At 49.7% G+C, this 27285-nt stretch overlaps 1 protein-coding gene across 1 annotated transcript; it reads left to right on the top strand.

Moving 5' to 3' along the window:
* Positions 1-5: 5 nt before the first annotated feature.
* Usp30 (ubiquitin specific peptidase 30) lies at positions 6-27068 on the top strand. Its single transcript, XM_050121070.1, has 13 exons — positions 6-229; positions 2254-2363; positions 3669-3851; positions 7842-7945; positions 12266-12364; positions 12860-12905; positions 14128-14222; positions 18505-18564; positions 19134-19220; positions 20697-20777; positions 20879-21098; positions 24605-24722; positions 25078-27068. Exons 1-13 carry the CDS (start codon positions 147-149, stop codon positions 25340-25342), a joined length of 1551 nt encoding a protein of 516 aa, XP_049977027.1. The 5' UTR covers positions 6-146; the 3' UTR covers positions 25343-27068.
* The last annotated feature ends 217 nt before the right edge of the window (positions 27069-27285 follow it).

Raw genomic sequence — 27285 nt, 5'->3', positions numbered from 1 at the left:
GGTTTGTCGTCCTGCCTTCCCCCCCGCCGAGACGGGGTGGCTACCGTGGGTTCCGTCGCCTGGGGAACGTCGCGTACTGGGATCCTCTTTACGCTGCTGCGGGCGGGGGGCGGCGGCTGTCGGTGGTGGTGGTGGCTGCGGCCGTGATGCTGAGTTCCCGGGCGCAGGCGGCGAGGACGGCGGCCGACAAGGCCCTCCAGCGCTTCCTGCGCACCGGGGCGGCCGTCAGGTGAGCGGGCGGAGGATGGCGGGCCCGGGGCCTCCAGGCCTGCGCCAACCGGGCCGAGACAGACACCGCGGCCCAGCGCCGCTTTCTCGTCCCTGCAGTGGCCGCGGCCTGCGAGGTCCCGCATCCTTTTCGGTGACCCCAGACCCGGACCCCAGGCCCTCAGTCTTCCCAGGTCTGCATGTCCCCTCCAGTTTGTTATATGTCTGTCTCCCACCTCTGCCCTGCTGGCAGTTCTCATTTCTGCGTCTTACATGCGCCGGTCTCCAATCTATCGCAGCCCCTCAGCTGCTAAGCTGCTCAGTCTGTAACTACTTAAGGCTCTTCGTTCCTCCTAGGACCCCTGCGTGCACCCAGCCTGTTTACCTCTATCCTCCCAAGGCCTGGGACCACACCCCCATTGCTCACCCTGACTGCTGGGTCCGACCTGTTGCTTGGGTTGTCTTCCTGGGATATTGGGGCAGCTCTAACACTGCCTTACCCTCCTTGGAAGCCTCCAGTGTCCAACCTGTCCTTAGCGATGAGAACTAAGCCTTGCATAGACCTTGCCTGTGGCCTAACTGCTGACCTGAGAGCAGGACTGGCCTCTGCTTGGGCTTCTCCCTCCCAGACTTTCCTACTCTTCCCTATGATACCACTCTGCAGAGGAACCAATCAATCCACACTCTGCTTCTTTCTTTTAAGCCAAGTTCTGCGTCATTCTATGGACTCATTCTGGAAGAACAAATATTGATTTGAAATTCACGATTAGCTGTGATGTCGGAGAATGCTGGCTATTGCCGACGGTTACTAGTGCCCTAGTATTGTCCCTAATGCCCCTTCTCAGTGAGTGCTTATTGAGCTGGGATACACATTCATGCAGTCGGGGTGGGATATAGCTCAGTGGTAGAGCACTCGTGTATCAGCTATGAGGCCCTAAATTCAGTCCCTGGTACTGAGGGGGAAAATCAACTTCATACAGTCCAAACATTAGGGTAAAAACGTATTACACACATGTCCACATGCAACATGTATGTGGATACATGTTGCACATAAGTGTGATTTCCCTTAAAATTGTGTTTTGGATAGTACTGTGGTTTCCTTATCTGTAGTAGAATCGTGCTGTGTTCAAGTCAAGCCTGAAATGAAGAACTCTTTAATCTTATGAATTTGCAGAAGATCCCTCTCGTATTGTTCAGTATTCCCACAGAGAAATCCATTTCTAAACCCAGGCATGATGCCACAACTCTGTCATTCTAATTGCTCAGGAGGCTAAAGTAGAAGGACTCTTGAGTTCAAAGCCAGCCTGGGCTACAGAGTGACTGAGGGAGACTCTATCTAAAAAACTAAGTAAGTAAGTAAATAGGGCGAGCCTGGGGAAATGGTTCAGGTGTTCAAGAGCTTACCGCCCAAGCAGCAAGTGTGAGGAGCAATGTTCAGATCACCAGAAGCCATGTGAGCACCAGGTAGCCTGGCATAGCCTGCGCTTGGCCTAGGAGAAGCATGGGAATTTGAGCGGCTGTGCCAGTGAGCTCTGTGTTCAAATGAGAGGCTCAGCCTGAAGGGACTGATGATGAGGACGCCGGTGTCAGCCCCTCCCCCACCCCCAGTTTGGTTCTTAGTGCTTAAGCATCCTGATTTTCAAGACACAATCTTCCTTCCTTTCCTTCCTTCCCTTCCTTCCTTCCTTCCTTCCTTCCTTCCTTCCTTCCTTCCTTCCTTCCTTCCTTCTTTCCTTCCTTCCTTCCTTCCTTCCTGTTTTTCAAGACATGGTTTCTTTGTGTATCCCTGGCTGTCCTGGAACTCACTATACAGGACCAGGCTGGCTTTGAAGTCAGAGATCTGCCTGCCTCTGCCTCCCCGTTGCTGGGATTAAAGGCTTATGTGTCCGTGGCCTGCTTCAAGACAGTCTTATTGGTGTATATTACCTTAAGTTTAAAGCTTGCTGATTGGTGGGTTATTTTGACAAAGTCATTCTCCCTGTCAGTGTCTGTGTACCCACCTGCTTCTGTGAAACAAAATGACAGTAAGTGTCTTTTCTTTTTTAGATATAAAGTCATGAAGAACTGGGGAGTGATAGGCGGAATTGCGGCTGCTCTTGCAGCAGGAATATATGTTATTTGGGGTCCCATTACAGAAAGGAAGAAGCGGAGGAAAGGTATTGGATTTGACTTGAGTCCCTCTTGTCTGAAAGGGATTGGGTGTTTGGTTTTTTTTTTTTTTAAGATTTATTTATTTATTACACATTTAGTGTTCTGCTGGCATGCTTGCCTTCAGGCCAGATGAGGGCACCATATCTTATTACAGATGGTAATGTGATATACAGATGTGAGCCACCATGTGGGTGCTGGGAATTGAACTCAGGACCTTTGGAAGAGCAGCCATCTCTCTAGCTCCCTTGTCCTCTCATCTTTAAAGTAAGGACCGTGGTCTGTGAGGGGGAACTCCCCACTCTTAGGTGAGAAGGCTCTGGTTTAGCACCTTTTTGCACTTGATTTTAAGACATGTTTTGTGCTAGCCTGGTGGCTCATGCCTGTAATTCCAGCACTTAGCGCTGGAGCAGGAGGATGCCATGCCATGAGTTTGAATCCAGCCTGTGCTATACAGCAGTGCCTGGCCAGGCAGTGTTACACAGGCAAGACCTGAGTGGAGTTGGTGGGGTGAGGAGTGGGGAGGGCAAGGGGGCATGCTTTGTAATTATGTTTCAAGTGGCTCAGTTGTCTGAGGTTCTCATTAGTGTGTAATTATATTTTCAGTCCTGCAGCTGACTGATTACATCAAAGGAGTGGTTTTCCTGAGAAAGAGGAGGGAAGGGGAGAACTGGGAGGGAGGAGGAACCCAAGTCTATCACAAACTCTGATCCTTGTTAAATAAGGAGATGGTTGTGGAGAATTTTGTTTGTGTTTTCTTGGATGTTTGAGAATTTTCATATTAAAATGTTTCTTAACAAGGCTTGGGTAGCACACACAGTCAGAGCCTAGGAGACTGAGGCAGGAGGCTTTGAGGTTGAGGCCAGCCTGGGCGCTTATGGACTGAGGGAAAGAGGGCATCCTGTCAGCTGTGCTGCTGTCTTTGCAGACAGACTGACCAGAATCAGCGTCTTTCTTGGTCACTGTGGCAAGAACAAAAGCATTGTCCCAGGAGGCAGCTGAGTTGCCCGCTGCTGTGGGGACACTGTTCTCTAACTAAAGGAGAACACGAGGGTAAGGAGGAAGGCGTGGCTACTGCCTTTGTCCATTTAATATCTGTGCCAGGCACCTGGAAGGATTTCAGAGAGAACACAGGACAGAGGCCTGTTGTGTGGTTCACAGTTCATAGCATAGAATGCCCAGTGCCCCCGGCTTGCTCAGGTCGGAATCCCAGCTGAGGGCTCCCTGCAGACGCAGGGCCCCAGACCCCAGACGGGAGAGCAAAGGTCGGCCCAGCTGATGCACTGTCCTTCTCTACCCACGCTCTCCATTAGGACTTGTGCCTGGGCTTGTCAACTTAGGGAACACCTGCTTCATGAACTCGCTGCTACAGGGATTGTCTGCCTGTCCCGCCTTCGTCAAGTGGCTGGAAGAATTCACCACCCAGTACTCCAGGGACCAGCAGGGACCACACACACACCAGTGCCTGTCCTTAACACTGCTGAACCTCCTGAAAGGTACAGTGGGGACTTGAGGGGTACGCATCTTCAGTGAGGAGATAACAGAAGAAAAACTTAGTAGCCATTTTGCATGGTGAGGGGGGCATTCAGAACTAAGATTTTTAGATTAAATTAGATTAAAAGTTAAATTTTAGTTATGTTTTATTAGAATCAATTGCATTCAAATTAAATCAGTCAGAATTTTTTTAAAAGTTGCATTTATTGTATATGCATGCTTGTGTGCCATAGCACACATAACAAGGTAACTTTGGTTCTTTTCTGCTGTGTGCTCCTGGGGTCTGAGCTCAGGTTGTGAGATTTGGTGGCAGGTGCCTTTTCTTACAGAGTTATCTCACCAACCCCACTTTTTAAAAAAAAAAAAAATTAAAAAATGGAGCCATCTATTTTAAAAATTGTCAGTTTAGCCAGGAGTAGTGGCTCGCTCCTTAATCCCACCTCTTGGGAGACAGAGGCAGGTGGATGTCTATGAGTTTGAGGCTAGCCTGGTCTAAAGAGTGAGTTCCAGGACAGCCAGGGCTACACATAGAAACCCTGTCTCAGAAAACCAAAAAGAAACAAATAAATATATCCACTACCACACTTCAACTCTTAGAAGTTTGTTTAGAAAGTGAGTGTTTTGGCCCAGGAACTAAGATCATTCACAAAGTAAAGACAAATAAAAGCTCTTAGGATTTGCTTCCTTTTGCCTGTCAGAAAAGATTAAAAAGCAAATTGCAGATGCCAGAGCCTGGCAGTTGTTAACTGGGGTGTGCACACACTGCGATGGGGGTGGAACTTGGTCTGACCTTTCTTGAATGTGCTTTAGAACAGCTCGGGAGCCCTTGCACCCTGGCCAGTGCTGTCTGGCCTGAAAATCTCACGGCTAAAAGTCTTCCTTGTGGCTGCTGTTAGTGTCTGCAGAAAGATGTGAAGACTTTTTATTTATGTGTATGTGTGGGTGCTTGTGAAGGCCATGAGGGAGAGTCGGGTCTCCTGGAGCTGGAGTTACTGGCAGTCGTGAGCTGTCCTCGCGTGGTGCCGGGAACTGAACTTGAGTCCTCTGAAAGTGCAGCTAAACTCTTAACTGCTGAGTCATCCCTTCAGGCCACCTGTTCAACCTCATTATTGTAAATCTGTGTGCAAAAAGGTTATTTATTTATTTGCTTACGTGTGTGTGTGTGTGTGTGTGTGTGTGTGTGTGTGTGTTTAGGTACATAGACATGGCATGGCCCCTTGGGTTTCGGATTAAATCAGGTCATTAGACTTTGTATCAGCACCCTTACCTGCCAAGCCATCTCATCAATCCCAATTCAGTTTTGAGCAAAAATTTTGTTTTTATTATTTTTAACTATTGAACTGTCCTTGATGGTATTTGTTTAAATCTGGATATTACATGGTAGTACGCAAAGGTCTCCAGCATGTTCCTAAACACCCAGGGTTGTGGGTGCCTGACAGAAGCCACCAAACAGGGCTGCTTTACCACGGTTTGATCTCTTTTAATTTGGGGGAGGTAATAATGTTAAAAGGAGCAGCATAGAAAGTAGAATGTGACTTCATCTTAGTGGCACGGGAGCTTCACAGCTAATGGTTGCTTTCTAGGCAGGAGGTTAAAATGGAGGTGATCCTGGTGCAGCACAGTTACTGGTGTCTTAGCAAACATTCACTGTGCCACTGCCTGGCTACAGCAGCACTTGGCCTGTGGGAAAGTGCTCCTGCCCAAGCGTGTGGACCAAGAGGCTCTGGGAGCACATGCCGTAATCCCAGCAAGGCCTGGCAGAGACAGAGGAGTCCCCGCGGCCAGCCAGTCTAACCCAGCAATGAGTTCCAGTTTTAGCGAGCGTGTTGGTCTCAAAAAATATGGTGGAGAGTAGTGGAGGAAGAGGTTTGACGTCCAATTCTGGCCTCCATTGACACACACACCTACATATATGTGTATGAGGTGCTGTGACATCCGACTCTGGCCTCCATAGACACACACACCTACATATAGGCACATGAGGTGGTATTTTTCTGGCATTGCCATTTCCCTGATGATGAGTGGCCACTGCAGCTCTCCTGCTTGTGGGCCATTGTCTAGAAATGGCTGCTCAAGGCTCTGCCTGTGTTTGAGTTTGGGGTTTTGTTGTTCTTAGTACTTTTTTATTAGAATTTTTTTCTTTTAAAAATTGATGTGTATGTGGGAGGGGGGGCACATGTATGTAGGTGTCATGGAGGCCAGAAGAGGGCACTGGGTTCCCTGGAGCTGGACTTAGAAAGGTGAGCTGGGAGCTGAACTTGAGTCCTCTGGAGAACACAAGCGCTCTTAGCTTCTGAGCAGCCTCTGCAGCCCTGGCACTTTGTGTACCCTACGTCTTAGCCCCTTTGCGGCCCTTGCTTCTTAGCTCAGCTTGTCTATGATCCCTGCTGTTCAGCCTTCCTTCCGGCTGCAGTAGCAGCTCTGCATATGGCCATTACACAGAAGCGTGTGTCCTCAGGTATCGGGCGGAGCTCTACTGTTGGTGGCAGGTTATGAAACTGCCAGTGACCTTGCCAGATTGCCTCACAGCGTCCCAGGCAGCCATTGACATTTTCCCAGGAGTGTGATTTCTTATTCAGCTCTACAGCCTTTGTCCTGGAGGGTGAGTGGCTGGGCCTAGTTGCTCACCTCCTGCTGCTCAGGTAGCAACCTCCCGTGCCCTGCCCCTGAGGCTCTGGCCATTGTCAAAGGGTGGGGCTGCCCTGGGGGCAGGAGGTCTGCAGTGTTGCCACCCTCTGGAGTCAGAGTCTGAAGTGTCAAAACCAAGGAGGAGAAAGTCTGCCCTGTAGTACGTGGATCACTGAACCAGATCCTGAGACTGCAGGGTCTTTCTTTACCTCCCACTTGAGCAACACTAGCCCTGTGCACTGCGTCTGGAGGCCTCTGGTCAGATTAGAGTCAGCACTCTGTGCCTGTGGCCAGTCTAGGGCCCCATCTTTTTTTGTTGTTGTATTAGTTTGTGTGCGTGAGGGGATGGGGCGGGGGGGGGGGGAGGATGCCACTATGTACCCTTGGCTGTCCTGGAGTCTACTGTGTAGCCCAGGCTGGCCTCAAAGTCAAAGAGATCCAGCTGACTCTATCCCCTGAGTGCTGGGATTAAAGTCCTGCACCACCCCCACACCCAGCTTCAATGCATTTGTATTGTTTATGTGCCTATGTGCATCTGTGTGTGTATCCTTAGCTGGAGTTAGAGGTGGAGAGCTGCCTGATGTTGGCGCTGGGCTCTGAACTCCAAACCTCATGATCGAGCAACAAGTTCCTATAACCACTGCAGCCCTTCCAGTCCTGGGGCTGCCTGTCTTGCTAGTGAAGCCTCTTAGTGTCTAGGCTGTATCTGTGCTCCATCTGCAGAGGCTGCTTCTTCCACAGAGGTTGCTTCATCCGCAGAGGCTGCTCCATCCACAGAGGCTGCCTCCTGACCCTCGGTGTAGATAGAGCAAACCCAACTCTATCTTTTTATAATTTATACTGTTCTTTGTTATCATTATCTGGGATAGGACCTTGTTCTGCTGACAAGATTGGTTCCAAATTCCTGGGGTCAAGAAATCTTCCTACCTCAGCAGCCTATGCCAGACAAACTTCTAATGCATTCAGCTGCCCCTTCAGCTGCTTTATGCATCCAAGCACGCTTAGAGCCTGGTGGTCCGTACGAGCAAAGGCTGAGAAGTCATGGCAGAGGCGTGGAGAGAGGTGCTCCACGCTGGGTGTGGAGTTGACCTAGTACGAGGGCTCTTCAACCTTGGGGATTATGAGTTCAGATCATACTCAACTGACAGTCATGGTAATTTGTAGCTACCTGAAATCTTAAGATTCATTCAACCAACATGCTGTGCCTGCTTGCTGATTCAGCAGTGTGTGAGGCTCCAAAGAGCGTGAGGGAAGAGGGAGCTGCGGTGCCACCTGACACTGCTGTCACCTCTGCTGCTGTGGTGTGCGACACATCTGGCCAGGTCTGCTCTCATTCAGTTGTTGTCTTCCTTTCTTGTACCCAGCTTTGTCCTGCCAAGAAGTCACGGAGGATGAGGTCTTGGATGCGAGCTGCCTTCTGGATGTCTTGAGAATGTACAGGTGGCAGATCTCTTCCTTTGAAGAACAGGTGAGCACTCCAGACAGCAGGCTGAGCTTGGAGAGTCCTTTTTCCTAGGGACTGTGTGTGTGTGTGTGTGTGTGTGTGTGTGATCAAGCCCAGGCCTTGAATACGCTAGGCAAGTGCTCTCCCAGTGAGTTATATCCTCTGCTTTTCTGGGACATTTTGGGCAGCCTTAGTGTTATGTGAGCAGAGCTCCAATGTCTCACTCCTGTCCTGATCAAAGAGGACACAAAACTCCATGACACTTAGGGATAGACACCTGGCCTTGGGCGAAAACAGTGGTCACACAGGAGAACTTCCGGCTTCCACTGACTGCACTCCAAGTCGTGAGAGACCCTCCAGCCCATACCCTTGTTCCAAAGGACCCATCTTCAGAGATGACTTTAGCGCCCCCAGGCCTTGAGCAGGCATCTCTCACAGCCACCGGGCTTTGTTCAAGATGTTCTCCCTCCCCTTTTGCAACTTCATTGTGATCTTTGGAATTTGGCATGCCGCCCTCCTGCCTGGGTCCCCAGAGTGACACACTCCAGCTTCCCCAGCACCCAGACGCATCTTTCCCAGCTGCGTCTCCAAGTGGCCTGGCAGAGAGCAGCTCCTCAGAGATGACCACACTGGGGCTGGATGGGAGGTGTGGAAACATGGGATGGGTGAGTGGCCCACACCCCTTGGTCTTACAGATTATTTCTTGTTCCTCCCTGATCTGAAGCCCTGTGCCGTGTTTCAAACACAAAATGGGTGATGAGTGTCTTTGTGAAGGTTTCTCTTGCTGGCTGCACTTGTGCGCTGAACTCTGTGTGTTTCTATCTCCATTTGGAACTGACCTCAGCTGCTGGACTGACTCAGCTGTCCTTCCCTGGGTCTCAGCTGGGAGAGTGACTCCCAGGTCAGTCTCCAAGGGCATTGTTCCTTTTTGTAAGTCCCACCCTTCTGTCAAGGACCTTCTCAAGCCAAGTCACCTTTGGGACTATTTCCAAAAGTCCGTGCATGGCAGCTGATGGTCCAGTCATGATGCAGCCACCGTGTCTATGTTAGTACATCTCTTGCTCCTTGAAGCGGACAGAGTGTTGGTCTGCTGTTGGTCCAGAGCCAGCTCACACTGACGGGCAGCCCATTTTGTGTCTAAACCAGGAGCTATAGCTGGTTTATAGGAGATGCACTAGGTTCAATCCTGCATGTGCTTTACCTAACTGCATCCCTGTGCAGCCCAGTAAGGAGTCAGGGTACAGATGGGAGCACAGGGTCACAGAGGCAAAGTGACTTGCCCAGTCTCCTGCTGTATCAGCGGCAGAGGCAGGGCTGAAGCTGTCACCCTCCACCCTCTTCTGTAGTATTGCCCCTTTCCTCATAGCCCGAGCAGCTTACAGACTGGCTGACACAGAGGCTGTATGAGCCTACAGAAAGAGCCAGCTACCTGCTGGGTCTCCTTCCTGACAGGCCTGAGCTGCGCTTGTGCCATTGGCTGATGGTGGGTGGCCTTCCACAACTGCCTCTGGATAAGCACTTGCACACCTGAGCTCAAGGTCACCTGTAGCTCAGGTCAGAGGTGGACTCACTTGCCCAAGGTCCCATCCCAGTACTCCAAATTACGTTTAATTAAAAAAAAATTTTTTTTGTTGTTTTTTGAGACAGCTTTGGTGCCTGTCCTGGAACTAGCTCCCATAGACCAGGCTGGCCTTGAACTCACAGAGATTCACCTGTCTCTGCCTCTCAAGTGCTGGGATTAAAGGCGTGTGCCATCACCGCCTGGCTAAATTAAAATTGTAGGATGATGAAATAGTGCCCCAGTTTGCTGTGATTTCTGCTTGGTGAGTGTCCTAGTTAGGGCCACTGTTGCTGTGTGGACACATGATGGCCAAAAGAAAGTTGGAGAAGAAAGGGTTTATTTGACTTACACTTCCACATTGTAATCCATCTTGAGAGAAGTCAGGGCGGGAACTCAAGCAAGGGGCAGGAGCTGATGCAGAGGCCATGGAGGGGTGCTGTTTACTGGCTTGCTCACCATAGCTTGCTCAGCCTGCTTTCTTATAGAACCAGGACTACCAGCCCAGAGTTGGCACTACCCAACCACAGTGGGCTGGGCCCTCTTCCATCGATTGATAACTAAGAAAATGCCCCACAGGCTTGCCTACAGTCCAATTATTTTAAAAGATCTATTTATTGTGTATACAGTGCTCTGTCGACATATGTGCCTATATGCCAGAAGAGGGCACCAGATCTTGTTATAAATGGTTGTGAGCCACCATGTGGTTGCTGGGAATTGAACTCTGGAAGGACAGCCAGTGCTCTTAACCTCTGAGCCATCTCTACAGCCCCTCTACAGCCCAATCTTACAGAAGGCATTTTCTCACTTGAAGGTTCCCTCCTCTCTGCTGACTCTAGCTTGTGTGAGGAGACACAGAACTATCCTATACAGCAGGGCCCGGTTGTTAGCTGAGGAAAGGTGGGGGCTGCTTCAGGGATCCAGCCTAGAATGGCATAGCTCAAGTGAGGCATAGGCAGGAGCTGGAGAGGTTTGGAGTTGGAGTGTACTTAGGGGTTGGAGCCAAAGCTTCATGCTGGTTTGGCCCAGTGGGTGGTGGGAAGGAGCATGCAGGTGACTGGATTGTTTTAGGGTGTGCCTCAGCGCAGGGGTAGGGATGGGAGGCCTGAAGGGAGAGTAGGAAGAGGAGGGGGCAGCACTGAAGGTCAGGGAAGCCTGGAATTGGAATAAGCTGGGTATGCTGTGGGATCACAGAAGAAGCCAGGGCTAAGTCCGTCACTGAGTACAGGACTTCTCAGGAGCATGTGGGGCCCTCGTCTGCTCTAGAAGCCATTGTGTGCAGGTCGGGGGAGGCTTCTCTTTGGCGGAGGGAACTGCCATCAGGCTGGATGGGGTCCTTCAGAAGCTGGGTGAGCTCAGTGTCCAGTGCCTGCTTGGAATGCACGGGACTCTGGCTTCCATGCCAGCACTGCAAAGCCAGACATAAATAAAAGCTGAAAGAACTGATTACTGTGGCCTGACACTGAGCTCAAATATGGGATCTGCTCTACCAGCTTAAAACAATCACCCTGCACTTGTGTGCAGTGAGACTCGGTGCAATCCACAGGCCTGGGGGCCCAGGGTCTGCGACGGGGAGAGAAGGAGCCCAGAGGTCTTTCAGATTGCTCCTAAGAGACATTTCCTGTCACAGGAGCCAGTAATGCCACCTCTGCACTCATTCCAAGTATTGGAGCAGAGAGTCATGGGCGTGTCCACCACAGAAGTCAGCAGGCAGAGCACTGCAAGTGAAGAGTTCATGTAATTAATCTTAATCAATAAGACATCGGGAGTCAGATAGCAGGGAAAGAACCTGGAAGATCAGAGAAGCAGGGAGCAGCCACCAGTCACCTCCTATCTTTACCATTCGCCATTTAAAAAGGCCGAGATCCTCTATCCACCCTGTCTTCTTGTCTCTCTCTGTGTATAGTCTTCTAAACCTCTGTGGTTAATTTTGGTCAGCTAGTGGCTAGCTTCACCCTCTGACTCCAGACAAGCTTTATTTGTCAGAACACAATCAAAATATTACACAACGTGCAAGTGCCTGCCAGTGGGCAGAGATATGAAGATAAAATCCTTCCCTTGGTCACTGAGCCTCAGGGCTTTGCCCGCCCAACCACAATGCTGCATCATCAGCCCCAACAACAAAAGCAATACTTTTTTAAATATTTATTTTTATTTTCTGTGTGTAGGTGTTTGTCTCGTGTGTTCCAAGAGGACAGAGGAGGGCCTCAGATCCTCTGAAATGGGTTACAGATGGTCATGAGCCACCATGAGGGTGCTGGGAACCAAACCCAGGTCCTCTGCAAGAGCAGCCAGTGCTCTCATCCACTGAACTGTCTCTCCAGCCCCAAACAAAATTTTATACAGTCAGCCCTTAAAGGAAGGGGATTTTGCTTCATGCTACATTGTGGATAAACCTTGAAGACATTGTGCTCAGGAAAATACATGTTCTACGGTGTACAGTGGCACAGAAGCAGGACAGTAGTGAGTCCAGTTCCATTCATGTGAGCTGTCAGATTTCTCAGGACAGAGGTAGGATGGTGGCTGTGGTGTCTCAGATGGAGATGAACAGTGGTGCTGGTGGCACAGCGATGTGAACGTGCTCGGTGCTGCTGCTGTGCCCCTGGCAAGGTTGAGGTGTTGAATTTTGTACTGTGTACATCTCGCCTTGTTTTTAAAGGAAGCCCCTCCTGGAGTTGGGTGCAGGTGTCCTTCAGTGAGTGGGACCCTGAGAAAACAGAAAACACTCTGCCCTGGTAAGGGTCAGGTCTGCTGTGCTCTCTCAAGGATGCTCTGTCCTTTGACAGGATGCCCACGAGTTATTCCATGTCATCACCTCCTCACTGGAGGACGAACGGGACCGCCAGCCTCGTGTCACTCATTTGTTCGATGTTCATTCCCTGGAGGTAAGGTCTTCATGGCAGCCCGTGCTTATGCAGTGAGTCTTCATCAGGCCTAGACGTGAACGTAAGATCCAGTGACCGGAGGTGTGAGGCTGGCAAACCTTAGACAGCATGCTCCTGTTGGTGTGTGTACTAGGGGCCAGCTTCTTTAAGATGACTCGCTGCTGCAGCTTGGGTTTTGTTGGAGGAGAGAATAAGGCTGTTTTCCCTGTTAGTAGAGGGGGGCGAGGGCCATGGGTTCCCCGAGTGGGTGCTTATCTCCCTGTAACGCTGTAAAGAGCTGACTGGCGAAGGGGAAGCATCCCAGAGAGAAGAAACATGTTTGTGGCCACCATATAGGAACTCATGTAGAAATCAACCCGAAGGCCGTCAGTGCCACCTTCAGAGCGTGGGCTGTGGACAGCGTTACGGGTGGCTCAGAAACTTATAAGATTGCTGGGGGGCGAGGGCTGTTAAAGGGTTGCAACTGTGTTTTCAGTCTCTCTTTTCTTCCTACAGCAACAGTCAGACTTGACTCCCAGACAAGTCACCTGCCACACAAGAGGTAGTCATTTTCTACTGATTCAATGTGTATTTCTAAAGAAAGGAATGAAAGCAAACTGTGCACCTTTTAGATGGGTCAAGCGCTACGTGTGTCTCTCTTGCTGGCAGCATCCAGCTGCAGCTGTGCTGGACCTCCACGTCTGCTGAGGGCCTGGAGTGTTCTGGAAAAAGCTTTGAATGAGGCACTCCGAGTCCTCTATCCCAGCTTAGGCTATTCTCACCACTTCCGCTTGCCCTAGGCAAGCTGCCCTATCTCCCCTTGAATGTTAGTCCTGAGAAAGATCCAGTAAACGGAAATCTGTCCTTCAGCATTTCCACTGTGGCCAGCTTTCACTGCAGAGAACCCTTTGTATTCTCAAGAGTTGAATCAGCACAGCCTCTGGGTCGTTGTAGTTGAGCTGGCAGTCAGTCCCTGGCAGCACCAGGCTCCACAACTCTTATCTGAGCTCCACAGTGGATCCAGGAAACAATGACCCATTTTCACCAAATGAAATTTACAGAAACCAACGGTAGGCTCATGTCCCACACTTGTGATGCTGAGGCAGGAGGATTTACTGTGTTTTTAAGGCCAGTTTGGGCTGTATAGTAAGTTTAGGTCAGCCTGGGTTAGAGCATAAGACCATATTTCTGTGTCTCAAAAAAAAGGTTGGGGAGAGAGAAGAAATAATTTTCCAGGTCACATGACTAATAAACAGACTCAAGACCTCACTCAGGACTGTCTGATTCTCGAGAGAGAGTTTCTCATGAGAGTTTTGTCTACTAACCCCATCCTCGTCAAAGAGCAGCCTATAGAACTTGTTTATTCAGGTTGTTTCTGTGCTTCCCTTGCTTTATGGAAAGCCTGTGCCTCCTCCTGCCCTCTCCAACAGTCCGTGTGCACCTGTAGATCTCATGTGCATCCTTCTCCGCGCCCTGCCCTCTCCAACAGTCCGTGTGCACCTGTAGATCTCATGTGCATCCTTCTCCCCCTCCTGTCCTCTCCAACAGTCCGTGTGCACCTGTAGATCTCATGTGCATCCTTCTTGGTGTCTGCTCCATGGTACACAGCCTCACTCACGGGCCTTAAGCTTCTTCTGTGAGGATGAGACTGGAAGTCAGCAAGGACAACTCACTGTGCTTCATGAAACAGTTTCCTAAAGGAGGAAAATCTGCTGTGTGCTAAGGAGGGTGGGGTCTGGTTGGATCTTGGGTGATGTGACATGTCAAATGTGCTTTGCTTCTAGGGTCTCCTCACCCCACGTCCAATCACTGGAAGTCTCAACACCCTTTCCATGGAAGACTCACTAGTAACATGGTGTGCAAACACTGTGAGCACCAGGTAAGTGGCTGCCCCTTTATGACGCAGAAAGCGCAGTCTGATTTCGGGGCAGCTTTGGCGATTGCCTGCCCTCTGTTCACCTGGGTCAGTGCCAGTGTCATTTGACCCTCAGGCCCCAAGAGCAGAGATGTGGTGTGCTGTGGACTGTAGCTCGGGTATTAGCTTGCTCATGATGCGCACAGTGGATTTGAGGAGTGGGAGGGGCTTTAGCTTTGCATTTGAGGGTTCAAACCTTTCTTTATGGAAAAACTTCAACACAATACAAAGAGAATTTTACAGCTGTTACATTAATCTTAGAACATTCTAACACCTTGCCCTGCCCCTGCCAAAAAAAAAAAAAATGCCCCCAAACCTTACATATGAGCATTTTTTCTGAATGCCTCACAGCTGCTATTGTACCTTCTGTGTGCTGGGTACAAAGTCTAGTCTGGGCTTCCCCAAGCAGAGCTCTTTCATAGGCAGCCTGTTTGCATGCAGACCTTCTCGTGTGGTACGTGCAGCATCACGTCTTGCTGTTTAGAGCCTGGCACAGCTGTGTCACATGGCCCTGCCGTGTTCTTGTCCACTGTCAGCTGAGTTTATATTGTTTCCACTTTGGGGTTTTGTGTGCGGCTGCCACATGTGGAGACCCTGACTCGAACCTTTGAGAAGCTGTGAGATGGCTCTCTCCAGGGCGGCTGCCCCATTCCACGTGGGTGCCAAGACCCAGTGTCCCAAGGCCTCGCTGGTACTGTCCTGTCTGACTCCTGGACACTGGCCTTCATTGCAGTCATGGAGTAGTTCCCAGTTGAGGAGTTCATCTGCTTTCCTGGGCATAACTGACAAGTAGATTTCACATAAATCTGAAGAGTGCTGAGTGATGTTTGATACGTTCTCTAAGTGATGGCCACAGTCAAGTTAGCCCATCTGGAGTAATGACCTTAGTGTGTGGGTGGTGAGAATGCTCTCAAGACCCACATCGGCAAGTTCCAAGTGTGCTTTAACTATAATCGCTAGGCTGTGTGCCAGATAGATCCCTGAGGTCTGTGCCAGTATATCCCGTCTGCCTTCTACCTCAGCAGTCACCAGACTACTCGTCTCTGGAATTTTGTCTTGAAGCAAAGTCATGTGGGGGTTGTTTTGGGGGGTTATGCCCCCAGGTTCATCTGTGTGGTCAGAAAGGATGGTATTGTCTTGTTTTTCCTGGCAGAATAGTATCTGTCGTGTACAGGTGTGTGTGTTTAGCACATTTTCTTTTCCTACTCTGGTGGCTGCTGAGCTTGCTTCTGTGGCTTGGGTATCGTGCTGATGCTGCTGTAAGTGTGGATCCCAGGTGTCTTTAGGAAGTGCTGAACTCACCTCCTTCCAGTACATACCCCAGAGAGATTGAGTCAATCGTTGATTCTATTGGTTGGTTAGGTGATTGACTTGAGACAGGCTGTCACTGTGATAACCTAGGCTGACCTGACACTCTGACACCTTCTGCTTCTTGCATCCCGAGGATGGGCTCACAGGTGTGCACCAGACTCTTCTGGCTGTAGCTTTTTGAAGGTTATCCCTTTGTTTTTCATGGGGGCTGCCCCAGTTTGGGTTCCTGCCACAATGTAACAAGAGTTCCTGTTTCACCCTTTCACATGTCTTGTCTTTGTGGGTGTCTGTGCCCATCTGAGTGGAAGCCACTGTGAGCCTTGTGTCACTTGTCAGAAACAATCTACCTTGTTTCTTGAGACGTGACCTCTCACTGCTCTGGAATTTGCCGAGTCGGCTTGGCAGGCCAACCAGTGAGCCTCAGGAATCTGCCTGTCTCCACCTTCCTGGATCTGGGACTTGTTGTTTTGTTTTGTTTTAATGTAGGTTCTGGGGATTAAACTAGATTCCCTATGCTTGTAAGGTAAAGCACTTGACCTCTGAACCATCCTGGCAGTCACCCTTCTTGTTTTTTGTAGTAGCCATTCAAGTAGAGATGTGTCCCTGTGGTTTGATCAGCATTTCCCTGACAACTGTAGTTCTCCATGTTGCTGTCTGCTATGTCTGGGTCTTGGGAAAATGTTTTATGGGGTCCATTGCTAATCTCCCTTTCTTCCTTCTATCCTTCCTCCCCTTCTTCCTTCCTTCCTGCCATCCTGCTTGCCTTTCATTCCTCACTCCTACCTTCTTCCCTGTCTCTGTCTCTCTTAACCTTAAGTGTTTCGATCTTATGTAGGTATGTGTACCACATGCATGGCTGGTGCCTGCAGGGGGATCTGGAAGTAGAGTTTCAGATGGTTGTGAGCCCCTCTATATGGGTGCTGGGAACTAAACTTGGCTCCTCTGCAAGAGCAACAAGCGCTCTTAACCACAGAGTCATCCTTCAGCGTCTTTTCTTTTCCTTCCTCCTCTTTTTCTTTCCCTCCTTCCTTCCCTCTTTTAACTCCCTCCTCTTTTTCTTTTTTGTTGTTGTTTGTGGAACAGGATCTCACGTAGCCCAGGCTAGCCTCTGAACTGATGCTCCTACCTGTGCCTCCCAAGTTTGAATATTACAAGCATCGCTACCACCCCTGGCTGCTTGTTTTCAAAAATATTGCTTTTTTTTTTTTTTTGGTGGGGGTGCTGTTGATTCCTGAGTTCCTCGTATATTTTGGCTCTCACACTCATCAGGTGTGTGATTTACAAATGTTTTCTCTTACTCGGTAGTGGCCTTCGGTGTTTCTTTGCTGTCTAGTTTTGATTGACATCACCTGTGACTGTTAATTTTTTGAAAAGGTTCATATGTTATAATTCCTTGATATGTCTTGCCCATTCATCTCTGAATTTTCCTTCCATTTATTTGTATTTTGAAGCTGTTACAAGTGAAATTAGGAATGTTTTATTTTTTGCTTGTCACCAGCATATAGGACTGCAGTTGTTTGTTGATCCATTTTATGTCTTGAGAGCTTACAAAATGTTATTATTTATTTTATTCTAGTTTTCACAATGATGGGGACCTGACTCCCACAAGCACTCTCTCTGACACATGCATATCCTGTACATAGGTGAAGTAGCAGGCACACACACACACAGAGTGTAAAGTTTCCCTTTCCTTCTTTTCCAGTAAGTTTTCTACTCAGATTCTCTCTCAGCCATGCTGAGTTTCCCTCTGCCCTGGGGCATATTTATAACACATCTCTGCAACTCTGGGTGCCAGCTTCACACCCAGGAAGACATCTCATGGTTGCTGCTTCCTCTTCCCCTGTGTTGCTAGGTATTTTATTGCATATTTTGTACAGCAGAGACTCGGGTTCTGTTGTCCTGGAGGAAATGATTGTTGTAGGCAGAGTGTACACATCTGTCATCCCAACTGTAAAGAGGTGGAGCCTGGAGGGTTAGGGGTCCAAGCCAACTTCAGCTGCAGGGTCTGGGCCACACAAAACCCACAGAAACCCCTCCGAGTACACACACACACACACACACACACACACACACACACACAAAGAAAAGAAAAGAAAAGAAAAGAAAAGAAAAGAAAGAAAGAAAGAAAGAAAGAAAGAGAAAAAGGAAGAAAAGGAAATGGATTTTGTTCTGACAGGTAGTTAACTTGGTTCAGATCTCAAACTCTGTCTCCTTCCTTAGACAGCAAATGCTCTGTTCTGTATTTACTTCTGGATGTTATGTCTACCAAGACCCTCAAGGTCCCCCTGCACTTATATGCTCTGTGGGCAGTCGTGGAACAGGCAGGCAGGCATACACAGAATTCAGGGCTCCCCCTCCGGGACAGCCCTGTCTGCCTGCCAGCCTGGATTCTGTCTTCGGACGTCTCAGTCCTGAGCAAGGCTACTTTTCTCTAGCACTGTGTAAAGTAGGCAGGCAGACCTCACCTAGGAACCCATTTCTCTCCATCAATCACTGTCCAAAGGGTCCTGCTTTTAAAGTCTTTCCAGGGATTGCAGGTCTAAGCCATCCCGTCGCCTCACACAGGGACGCTTCATAGCACAGTGTGGCCGTCTGTGTAGAAACTCATGTCTTCCACTGCAGTACTGTTAGCAGAGTCTCGCTCTGTGGACATCTGCAGTTCTCTGATGTCTTAGGCTTCAGCTACTCCTGTTTATGGTGCCGTCAGTGGCACTGATAGAAGTCCTGGCAGTTAGTGCCAATTCCGTAGGAGTTGTGTGAAAACGTGTATGTATATCCCAAGCTGCTGGGTCGGGTGCGCACCCCAGAGCCGTCTTCACGCTGCAGGCTAATGCTGTTGTGCACTGGACGGCACTGTGACAGTTTAATATCTGAATACTAAGCGTTTCATCTGTCGATGCTAAGCTCTTTGGATTTTCTGCAATATTTGTTTCAGAGTCCTGTTCGATTTGATACCTTTGACAGTCTTTCCCTCAGTATTCCAGCTGCCACTTGGGTACGTATTGATCTACGGCTTATTTCGATCTGTTCTGGACACCATTCAGTCCCACAAGGGCTTTGAGGCATCTTATGTGGCCCAGGTACTAAGTGTCATTCAGGTATGGCTGGCTGAGCCATTTCAGCTCTGATGGGAGGGTCTGATTGTGGGAGAGGGAAGGTGACTCTTCATCTCACTGAAGACATTGGCATTTCCATACTTGTGTTTATGCGCACATCCCAAACTCTAAGGTTGTAGGTCTGTGTGCAGGTGCACAGTCCCTAAAGCTCCACCCCAGACCTGTGCAGGTGCATGGTCCCTAAAGCCCTACCCCCCAGGCCTATGTAGGTGCACAGTCCCTAAAAGCCCTACCCCCACCCCAGGCCCGTTTAGGTGCATGATTCCCACAGCTCTGCCCCTCCTGAGTCTATCAGCAGTAGCAGCATAGGGGTTAAATGACACTGAGGTGTGTTGTGAAGCTTTATGCCTGGGTACTCCAAAACACAGCCCTGGGAGGCTACCCGCCACCTGCTAATGGTTTCAGCATGACTCCTGTGAGCTGTTCTGACTGCCTGCTTCTGCTCTAGGGACACCCACTGACCCTGGACCACTGCCTTCATCATTTCATCTCCTCTGAGTCAGTGCGGGATGTTGTGTGTGACAACTGCACAAAGGTATGCTTTGCAGTGTCCCCTCCCAGCTTACACCATGTGCTTTTGTGGTACCTCTCATGCCACCCCATGAGCTTCCAGCTAGATATGCCTGGGCATCTTTCAGCCTCTGCCATTTCCCCTGCCTTGGTTTGCAGAGTGGCTACCTATGAATTTGTTTCCCAGGTGAGTTTTGTTTCTTCCATGGTGTTTACAGGGGAAAATGTTAAGCTTTGTGCATAGAGCTGAAACACACCCACTCCAGTCTGTAGCTCTTCCATTCCCCTGTCTTGTGTCCACCTTTTCAGATGTGCCAGACTTCTGAACGCAGAGGAAATACAGACTTCAGACTTTGGGGGCTGAGTGGGTGATTCCACACAGCAGCTGCCTGCCTCTCTCTCTCTCTCTCTCTCTCTCTCTCTCTCTCTCTCTCTCTCTCTCACACACACACACACACACACACACACACACACACACACAGCCCACTCCAGTATGGATAATGACTCTTGAAAGCTGCATTCCTGGAGCTTCCTGCTCAACCTGCAGGCAGCTTCAGTGAAGTCTCTTCTTTCCTCGCAATTGCTCTATTTATGAAATCTCCTGGGGTGGGTGTAGGGGCTTCTGAATCTTGGAAGTTGCAGTGACCTTCCCAAGTTTTGCATGTCCTTGTGAATTTCCAGGGCCACCTGAGCTTCCCTGCACACTCCAGAAAAAGAAGATTTAGTGGAACCTTGGGTGGTGTTAGGCAGCAACCAGGCAGGAAAGATGGTGCTCACAGGTGCCCTCAGGTGTCCATTGAGAGATCTGCTGCTGCTCCATCTCCAGGGTCTTCAGGGCTTTGCTTTAGGCAGGACCACAGGTGCTGAAATCCAGTTCACACCCCAGTCCCACTATCAGCAGAAACTGCCTGTGATTCTGAGGCTCTCTAAGGCAGGGATGTCCAAGGCGTCTATGATTGTCCCCAGAAGCCACTCAAGTGAACTCCTGAGCAAAGTGTTCAGGGCTGGGCATCACCCAGGTCTCCTAATCCTCCTACTGTGACTGGGGCAGAGAGGGTGAGGGAGGAGGCGGTCTGGGGAACCCACACAGGACTGGTTTTCTAGAGTTATTAATTTTGTGTATATGAGTGTTTTAGCCTGCATGTATGTGTGTACACCATATGAGTGCCAGGTGTCCACACAAGTCAGAAGAGGGCACAGGATCTGGAACTAGAGTTACAAATGGTTGTGAGCCACCATGTGGGTCTAGGAACCAAACCTGGGTCCTTTGAACTGCCGAGACAGATCTCTGTAGCCCTCTCTCCATAGAGTTTCTGAAGACAAGATTTAAGAAATTCACACTTTTGTTTTTCCCTTTCTCTTCCCTCCACGGCTCCTGTTTAATGGCCAAGAGGAATCTTTGAGGTTGACCTGCAGCTCCGCGGGTGTCTGCAGTCAATATGCTGTTATATGACCTGTTATATGTCTGACCCTGCAGACATATGCTGTTACTTTCTTGCAGATTGAAGCAAAAGGAACGCTGAATGGGGAAAAGGTGGAACACCAGAGGACCACTTTTGTTAAACAGTTGAAGCTAGGCAAGGTGAGCCTACCTGTGCATGTGGTTGGCCATGCTTGGGGGTGGGGGGCGACTCTGTCAGCTGCGGAAGCACCTTAGCACTGCACTTTCCTCTCTGCCCACAGCTGCCCCAGTGCCTCTGTATCCATCTCCAGCGGCTCAGCTGGTCCAGCCATGGCACGCCCTTGAAGCGGCACGAGCACGTGCAGTTTAACGAGTTCCTAATGATGGACTTCTACAAGTACCGCCTCCTGGGACACAAACCAAGTCAGCATGGCCCCAAAGCCAGTGAGAACCTAGGGTCTGCCCTGGAGCTACAGGACACACAAGCGGCCCCAAAGCCAGGTGTGTACTGTGGGACGCTCTGCACAGAGAGGGCTTTGGTGGCCCCACTTTTGGCTCTTATGACATGCACACTAGCTATGCAGTGGTTGGCTAACTTCATAATAACAGGTTTGGAGGTTGAAGGGAAATGGCTTGGTGTTTCTTCGAAGCACTAGGGACGGAACCCAGCACCTCAGTTCTACTAGGCTAGCACTCTCCCTGAGCTACGACCGTCAGAATTACCTAAAGAGCTGAAATTACACAGTCATGAGACACGGTTTAAACTGTCACTGGGCCAGTGAGCTGGCTTGTAGTGAAGCAGTCTCAGTTGACTCCGTGGAACCCACACCAAGGCAGGGGCAGGTTCCACAGCCTTGTTCTCTCCTCCGTGGAACCCACACCAAGGCAGTGGGCAGGTCCTACAGCCTTGTTCTCTCCTCTGTAGAACCCACACCAAGGCAGGGAGCAGGTTCCACAGCCTTGTTCTCTCCTCTGTGGAACCCACACCAAGGCAGTGGGCAGGTCCTACAGCCTTGTTCTCTCCTCTGTGGAACCCACACCAAGGCAGGGGCAGGTTCCACAGCCTTGTTCTCTCCTCTGTGGAACCCACACCAAGGCAGGGGCAGGTTTCACAGCCTTGTTCTCTCCTCCACATGCTGTAGTGTGTGCATATGCATCAGTCACAGTACAGTTCAAAATGTGCAAATATAAACAACGGGCACCATTGACACACGCTGTTAATCCCAGCGCTTGAGAGCAGAGGCAGGTGGATCTCTGTGACTTCGAGGCCAGCCTGGTCTACAGAGTGAGTTCCAGGAAAGAGAGAGAGAGAGAGAGAGAGAGAGAGAGAGAGAGAGAGAGAGAGAGAGAGAGAAGTTATCACAGATGGAAAGGTTGACAGTGTGGGGCTGCCATCTTGCTTTTGACCTTTTGATGAACTTGCGGCTGACAGTCTGTGAGCATCTCACTGGGTCAACAGCCCTGCTGTACTTTAGAAAACCCAGCTACCTCTGCCTCTCTTCCTCCTCTGAGGTTCTTCTTACTGTGAGGGAAGGCGACTCTAATACCTCTGCTGGGAAGAAGTTCAGGTTCCACAGTGAAGTGGTTGGTCTGAGGAAGAGCAGTAAGTGGGGAAAATGGCTGAGAATGTGATGTTGGGCGTGGGTTCTGAGAACATCTTTTGTGACCTGCAGGTTCTGTAGAGTTGTAGGTAGGAAAGACCCCTGGCTTGCAGGAGTCAGGCTGGCTTTGTACATTCCCATACTTTACTGGTTTAGAGACTGTGTGTGTGTGTGTGTGTGTCTGTCTGTCTGTCTGTCCATCTTCAAATGTCATTCTTCAGGACCCATCTCTCAATGCCCTGGAACTTGTCAAGAAGGCTAGCCAGTGAGCCAAGTTTCTAGGTCTCTGCCTCCGCAGCTCTTAAGATTGCAAGGGCATGTGCCTCCATGAATGGCTTAAAAAAAAAAAATACAGGTCATAATATAGACCAGGCTGGTCTCATGCTTACAAAGATCTGCTTGCCTCTGCCTCTCAAATGGTGGGATTAAAGTCATGTGCCAGGGGCTATAACAGTGGTTCTCAACCTTCCTAATGCCATAACCCTTTAATACAGTTCCTCATGTTGTAGTGACCCCAACCATAAAATTACTTTCTTTATAATAGTACAACACAATTGTACATATTTTGCTACTGTTCTGAATCCTAATGTAAATATCTGATAGGCAGGATATGTCTGATATGCGACCCCTGTGTTGAGAACCCTTGGTCTGGAGAGATGGCTCAGTGGTTAAGAACACTCACTGTCTGTTCTTCCAGAGGACCTGGGTTTGATTTCCAGCACCCACTTGGCAGCTCACAACTGGCTGTAATTCCAGTGCCAGGGATCCAGTATTGTTCTCTGACCTCCATGGATACCAGGCACTCAGATGATACTCATACACACATGCAGGCAAAACATGAACACATGAAATAAACGTAAAAATTTTTTAAAAATGTGACACTACACCCAGCTTCTGGCACCTTTTTAAAAACTATAGGTTCTGAGACTCAAACTCGGGTACATGTGTTTGAAGATGAATAAGATGAATACCATACTCCTCTCTCTCCTCTCCATCCTCCCCATCCTCTCCCCTCACCTCCCTTCCCTCATTTCACCTCTTCTTGCTACCACTGCATTGGTTGGCAAGATGTCACTTCAGTGGGACTATCTCTCTGGATTGGTGGTTTGGAAGGAAATGGCCTTCAAAGAGAGTGGCCTTGTTGGAGTAGTTGTGGCTTTGTTGGATGAAGGTGTTGGGGGGAAGCCCAAAGACTTCCTCAAAAGGTCTCATTTCTCAAACTTCATCAGTGTGACAGTCAGTCAACTTCCTGCTGCCTTCTGGTCAAGATGTAGCCAGCATCATGTCTGCCTGCATGATGCTACAATGCTCCCTGTCACGATGATAATGGACTGAACCTCTGAACTGTAAGCCTCCACCTCAACTAAATGTTTTCTTTGTAAGAGTTGCTGTGGTCATAGTGTTGCCTTCACAGCAATAAAAACCATAACTAGATACTGGGTGAACGGGGGAACAGCTTAGACAGGGAGAGCCTCAGCCCCTGGCTCTTGTTTCAGTCTGAGAGCCTCTCCTGCTTGCTCTCCCAGGCTGCAGGGCAGTCCCTGATGTTCAGAGTGTGGTGGATGTGAGCACAGAAGGTGACAATGAGCTCCTTAGTGTGTGAGCCCCACATGCTCTCCTTAAGGGAAGGACGTGTGTGACGTCTGGAGCGCTTGTCGTCTTCTGAAGCTGTGTGGGACGTTTCTGGTGGTTGCTGCTCAGGAAGGGATGCTCCTGGCCTCAGGATCTGAGTTCCCTCCCAGCACAGTGCTGCCCACCTCACTGGTTTTTTTTTTGTTTGTTTGTTTGTTTGTTTGTTTTTTTTTTTTGTTTTTCGAGACAGGGTTTCTCTGTGGCTTTAGAGCCTGTCCTGGAACTAGCTCTGTAGACCAGGCTGGTCTCGAACTCACAGAGATCCACCTGCCTCTGCCTCCCAAGTGCTGGGATTAAAGGCACTGGGTTTTGTTTTTATTCTTTGGTTGGGTTTTTCATGACAGGGTTTCTCTAGAACTTGCTCTGTAGACCAGGCTAGCTTCAGAGATCTGCCTGCCTCTGCCTCTCAAGTGTTGCTATTAAAGGTGTGCGCCAGCATGCCCACCTTCACCTCACTATTGATAGTGCACAATGAGAGTCTTGGTTTGCTTCAGAAGCTAGGGCAGCTGCTGCTACGTAGACTTGAACAAAGGTGGGAGAATTCACATCAGTCCAGTGTGGGTAGTGCAGTGGGATGCACCTTCGGGGTGATGGGATGCAGGTGGGGACCGGCCATTGTGCTGCTTGCCCATGCCTGGCACCCATAGGCCAAGGTGGCATTTCAGAGCCAGCTTGGGGCACTGCATGACCCTGTCTGCAGTCAAACAGAAACCACAGCCAATTGTTTGCACAGATCAGCTGCCCATGTCTGTGACTCAGGCTTTTCTGTTACAGGTCTGAGTCAGCCAGGAGCCAAGACACAGATTTTTATGAATGGTGCCTGCTCGCCATCCTTGTTGCCAGCCCTGCCTTCCCCGATGGCCTTCTCTCTGCCGGTGGTTCCTGACTACAGGTGAGGACGACTGAGGCACCCACTGTCCGCTCACTGTGCTCTACTGTTCTCAGTGTAGAAACAAGTGGACGTGTGCATTTAGGTGCACTCACATTGTTACTCCATTTAAAGGAAATTATGGAAGTGTATGAAATCTGCACGTGTGTGCACACGTGAGTAATGTAAAGAGAACTGTTTCCTGGGATTCTCGCTAGGTGGCCAGTGCAGACTTCAGTGTTCACTGTAACACACTCAGTGTTCAGGCGTAGAGCTGTGTTTAGCAGTGTGCGTGTGGACCATTGCACTCACCTCCTATAGTGTGACACACGCAAGGCCTGGTTCTCTCACCAACAACTGGCATTTTTCCACCCTTCAGCTCCTCCACATACCTGTTCCGCTTGATGGCAGTTGTCGTCCACCATGGAGACATGCACTCTGGACACTTTGTCACTTACAGACGGTCACCACCTTCAGCCAAGAACCCTCTCTCAACCAGCAACCAGTGGCTGTGGATTTCTGATGACACTGTCCGCAAGGCCAGCCTGCAGGAGGTCCTGTCTTCCAGCGCCTACCTGCTGTTCTATGAGCGAGTTCTGTCCAGGGCGCAGCAGCAGGGGCGGGAGTACAGGGCTGAGGAGTGACAGGCCAGCCCAGAGCCAGGCCCATGGTGAGGCCACATCCGTGTTAAAAGAAGGCATGCCACGTGTCCACGTGCGAGCCAGCCCCTGCAGAGCCCCTCAGCCTTCTGTGTATTCTGAGAGCAGGCTCCACACAGGAACCAGTCTTCGCAGTGCTGCCAGGGTGTACCAGAAGGTGTCCTCGTGAGGACAGCATCCATTGTGTCTAGAGCATCTTACTCATCTGACACAGGTCATTAAAGAAACCGACTCCAGGAGCCACCCTTCCTATACTGTAATTTGCCTTTGTTTGATCCCCTGACATTTCAGCATAGATCTTTATTTTTAATAAGGAGGCCCGTAAATATCATTGGCAAGACTTAGTGACATTATTAAAGGCAACAATTCAGAAGAACAAGTGCCTTTCCCTTCTGGTTGTTCTGAGAACAGGCATGACCTAAGATTCACAGGCACAATGTTGGGAAAGCCCTCGTCCTTCCAAGTTCCTTGGAGGTCAAAAGAACAGCATGGTGGCTCAGGCCTGGAGTCCCAGCACTCAGATGCTGAGGCAGGAGGATCATTACAAGTTCCTGGCCAGCCTGAGCTACATATAAAACCTTGTCTCCTCCCAAAAGCCTCAAGACCACGTCCCCACCTTTGGGTCTGTCTTTTGTAATCTTCAGTTCTTTATATGTGATCACGCCACTTGCCAGTCCGCCCTGGGGAGAGGTGGTTCTAAGCCTGTCCACAGCTGTGGTGTCTGCACCGCTGCTCGTCACCTCTGGAAGATGGCTAGCTTCCTGTTATCAGTTGCCTATAGTAGGGTTTACAGGCAAGAGTCTGGGCGGGGTGACCTGAGAGCTGAGCTGGGAGAGTGCCCTGGCCCAGGGCCACAGTCTCTCTGAACCTTGCCTTTTCAGTAAGGGCCCACAGTGAGGAGGAAAGCGGTGTGGTGTTTGAACAGAACTGCAGCCAACACATCCTGCCGTTACTTTCTAGGAGCGTATTCTAAGTGTGTGTGTCTTCAGTGACCTTGTTAAGCAAAGGGTACTCTGGGCATTTTCTTCCGTTTTCAGATAAGTTTCATGAATAGCCCAGGGATGGAGGAATGTTGATGGCACAATAGTACAAGTTAGTAATTTAAAAAAAAAAAAAAGATACCAAACCAAATTCAGACTGACTCTTCCGATGTAAGATTTGGAACCAGACCTATCCAAAGGTAACTGAGGTAAGGCCTAGGATGTTTTCTCTGCAGGGGTAAGCTGCAGACGTTCCAGATGTGCCTAAGCATCGGCTTTGAGATCAGATCTCACTGTGCAGACTCCGAGACTGCTGTGCTGGCCTCCAGCCACAGTTCCCACAGGGGCGGCTGAACCATTTGTTCTGGCCCAGGTGGCCCTGTGGACAAGTGCTCAGTCCCTCGGTCACTTGTGATCTTAGAGGTCAGCTAGGGAAGAAAGACCACCAAAAGGACAACTGTGGAACGCTGGTCCCAGCCCAGGGTTTGGGCCAAGGCTGTAAATGTGTGACCCTGGCCAAGTGCTAATGTACTTCCTCATTTTGTAAATTATTAGACATTAGGTAGCAACCAAGGATGATTTCTAGTTTTAAGTTATTCACAGTAGGTAGCTTCTTCCTGGAAAAACCTAAGTTAAGCTAGTACTTAGGCTATAGGCTGCTGAGTGTGGATCTGCTAAAGGCACTTTTGTATCTGCTGTGTACTAAGCAATAAAGATGGTTTATTAGGAAACACTTGAGTGGTGGGCTTTAGTCTTTTTAAACGGGTTGTGTACAACAGGCTGCCTGTGAACTTTCAAAGACCTACCTAGGCCCCGGCCTTCTGAGTGCCGGCATTAAATATGCGGCGCCACGCCAGACCTGTGTGGTATTTTATTGCGGATGTGACATGGCGTCCTCCTCCTGCACTGGGTGCTGTGTACTGTGTAATGAGAATAAATCCTCTCTTC

This window comes from Alexandromys fortis, unplaced genomic scaffold (assembly GCF_014885135.2).
Source record: "Alexandromys fortis isolate MF-2015 unplaced genomic scaffold, M_Fortis_MF-2015_v1.1 scaffold_197, whole genome shotgun sequence".
NCBI lineage: Eukaryota > Metazoa > Chordata > Mammalia > Rodentia > Cricetidae > Alexandromys > Alexandromys fortis.
The sequence above is the reverse complement of the archived record's forward strand: the minus strand, read 5'-3'. Positions and strand labels throughout refer to the sequence as shown.

What these genes read in the sequence shown, in the direction of transcription:
- Usp30 (XM_050121070.1), top strand. Translation starts at nt 147, where the DNA reads ATGCTGAGTTCCCGGGCGCAGGCGGCGAGGACGGCGGCCGACAAGGCC. An exon ending in TGTGTGACAACTGCACAAAG is followed by an intron (nt 19,221 to 20,696) that starts GTATGCTTTGCA and finishes ACTTTCTTGCAG; the next exon opens with ATTGAAGCAAAAGGAACGCT. An exon ending in AACAGTTGAAGCTAGGCAAG is followed by an intron (nt 20,778 to 20,878) that starts GTGAGCCTACCT and finishes CTCTGCCCACAG; the next exon opens with CTGCCCCAGTGCCTCTGTAT.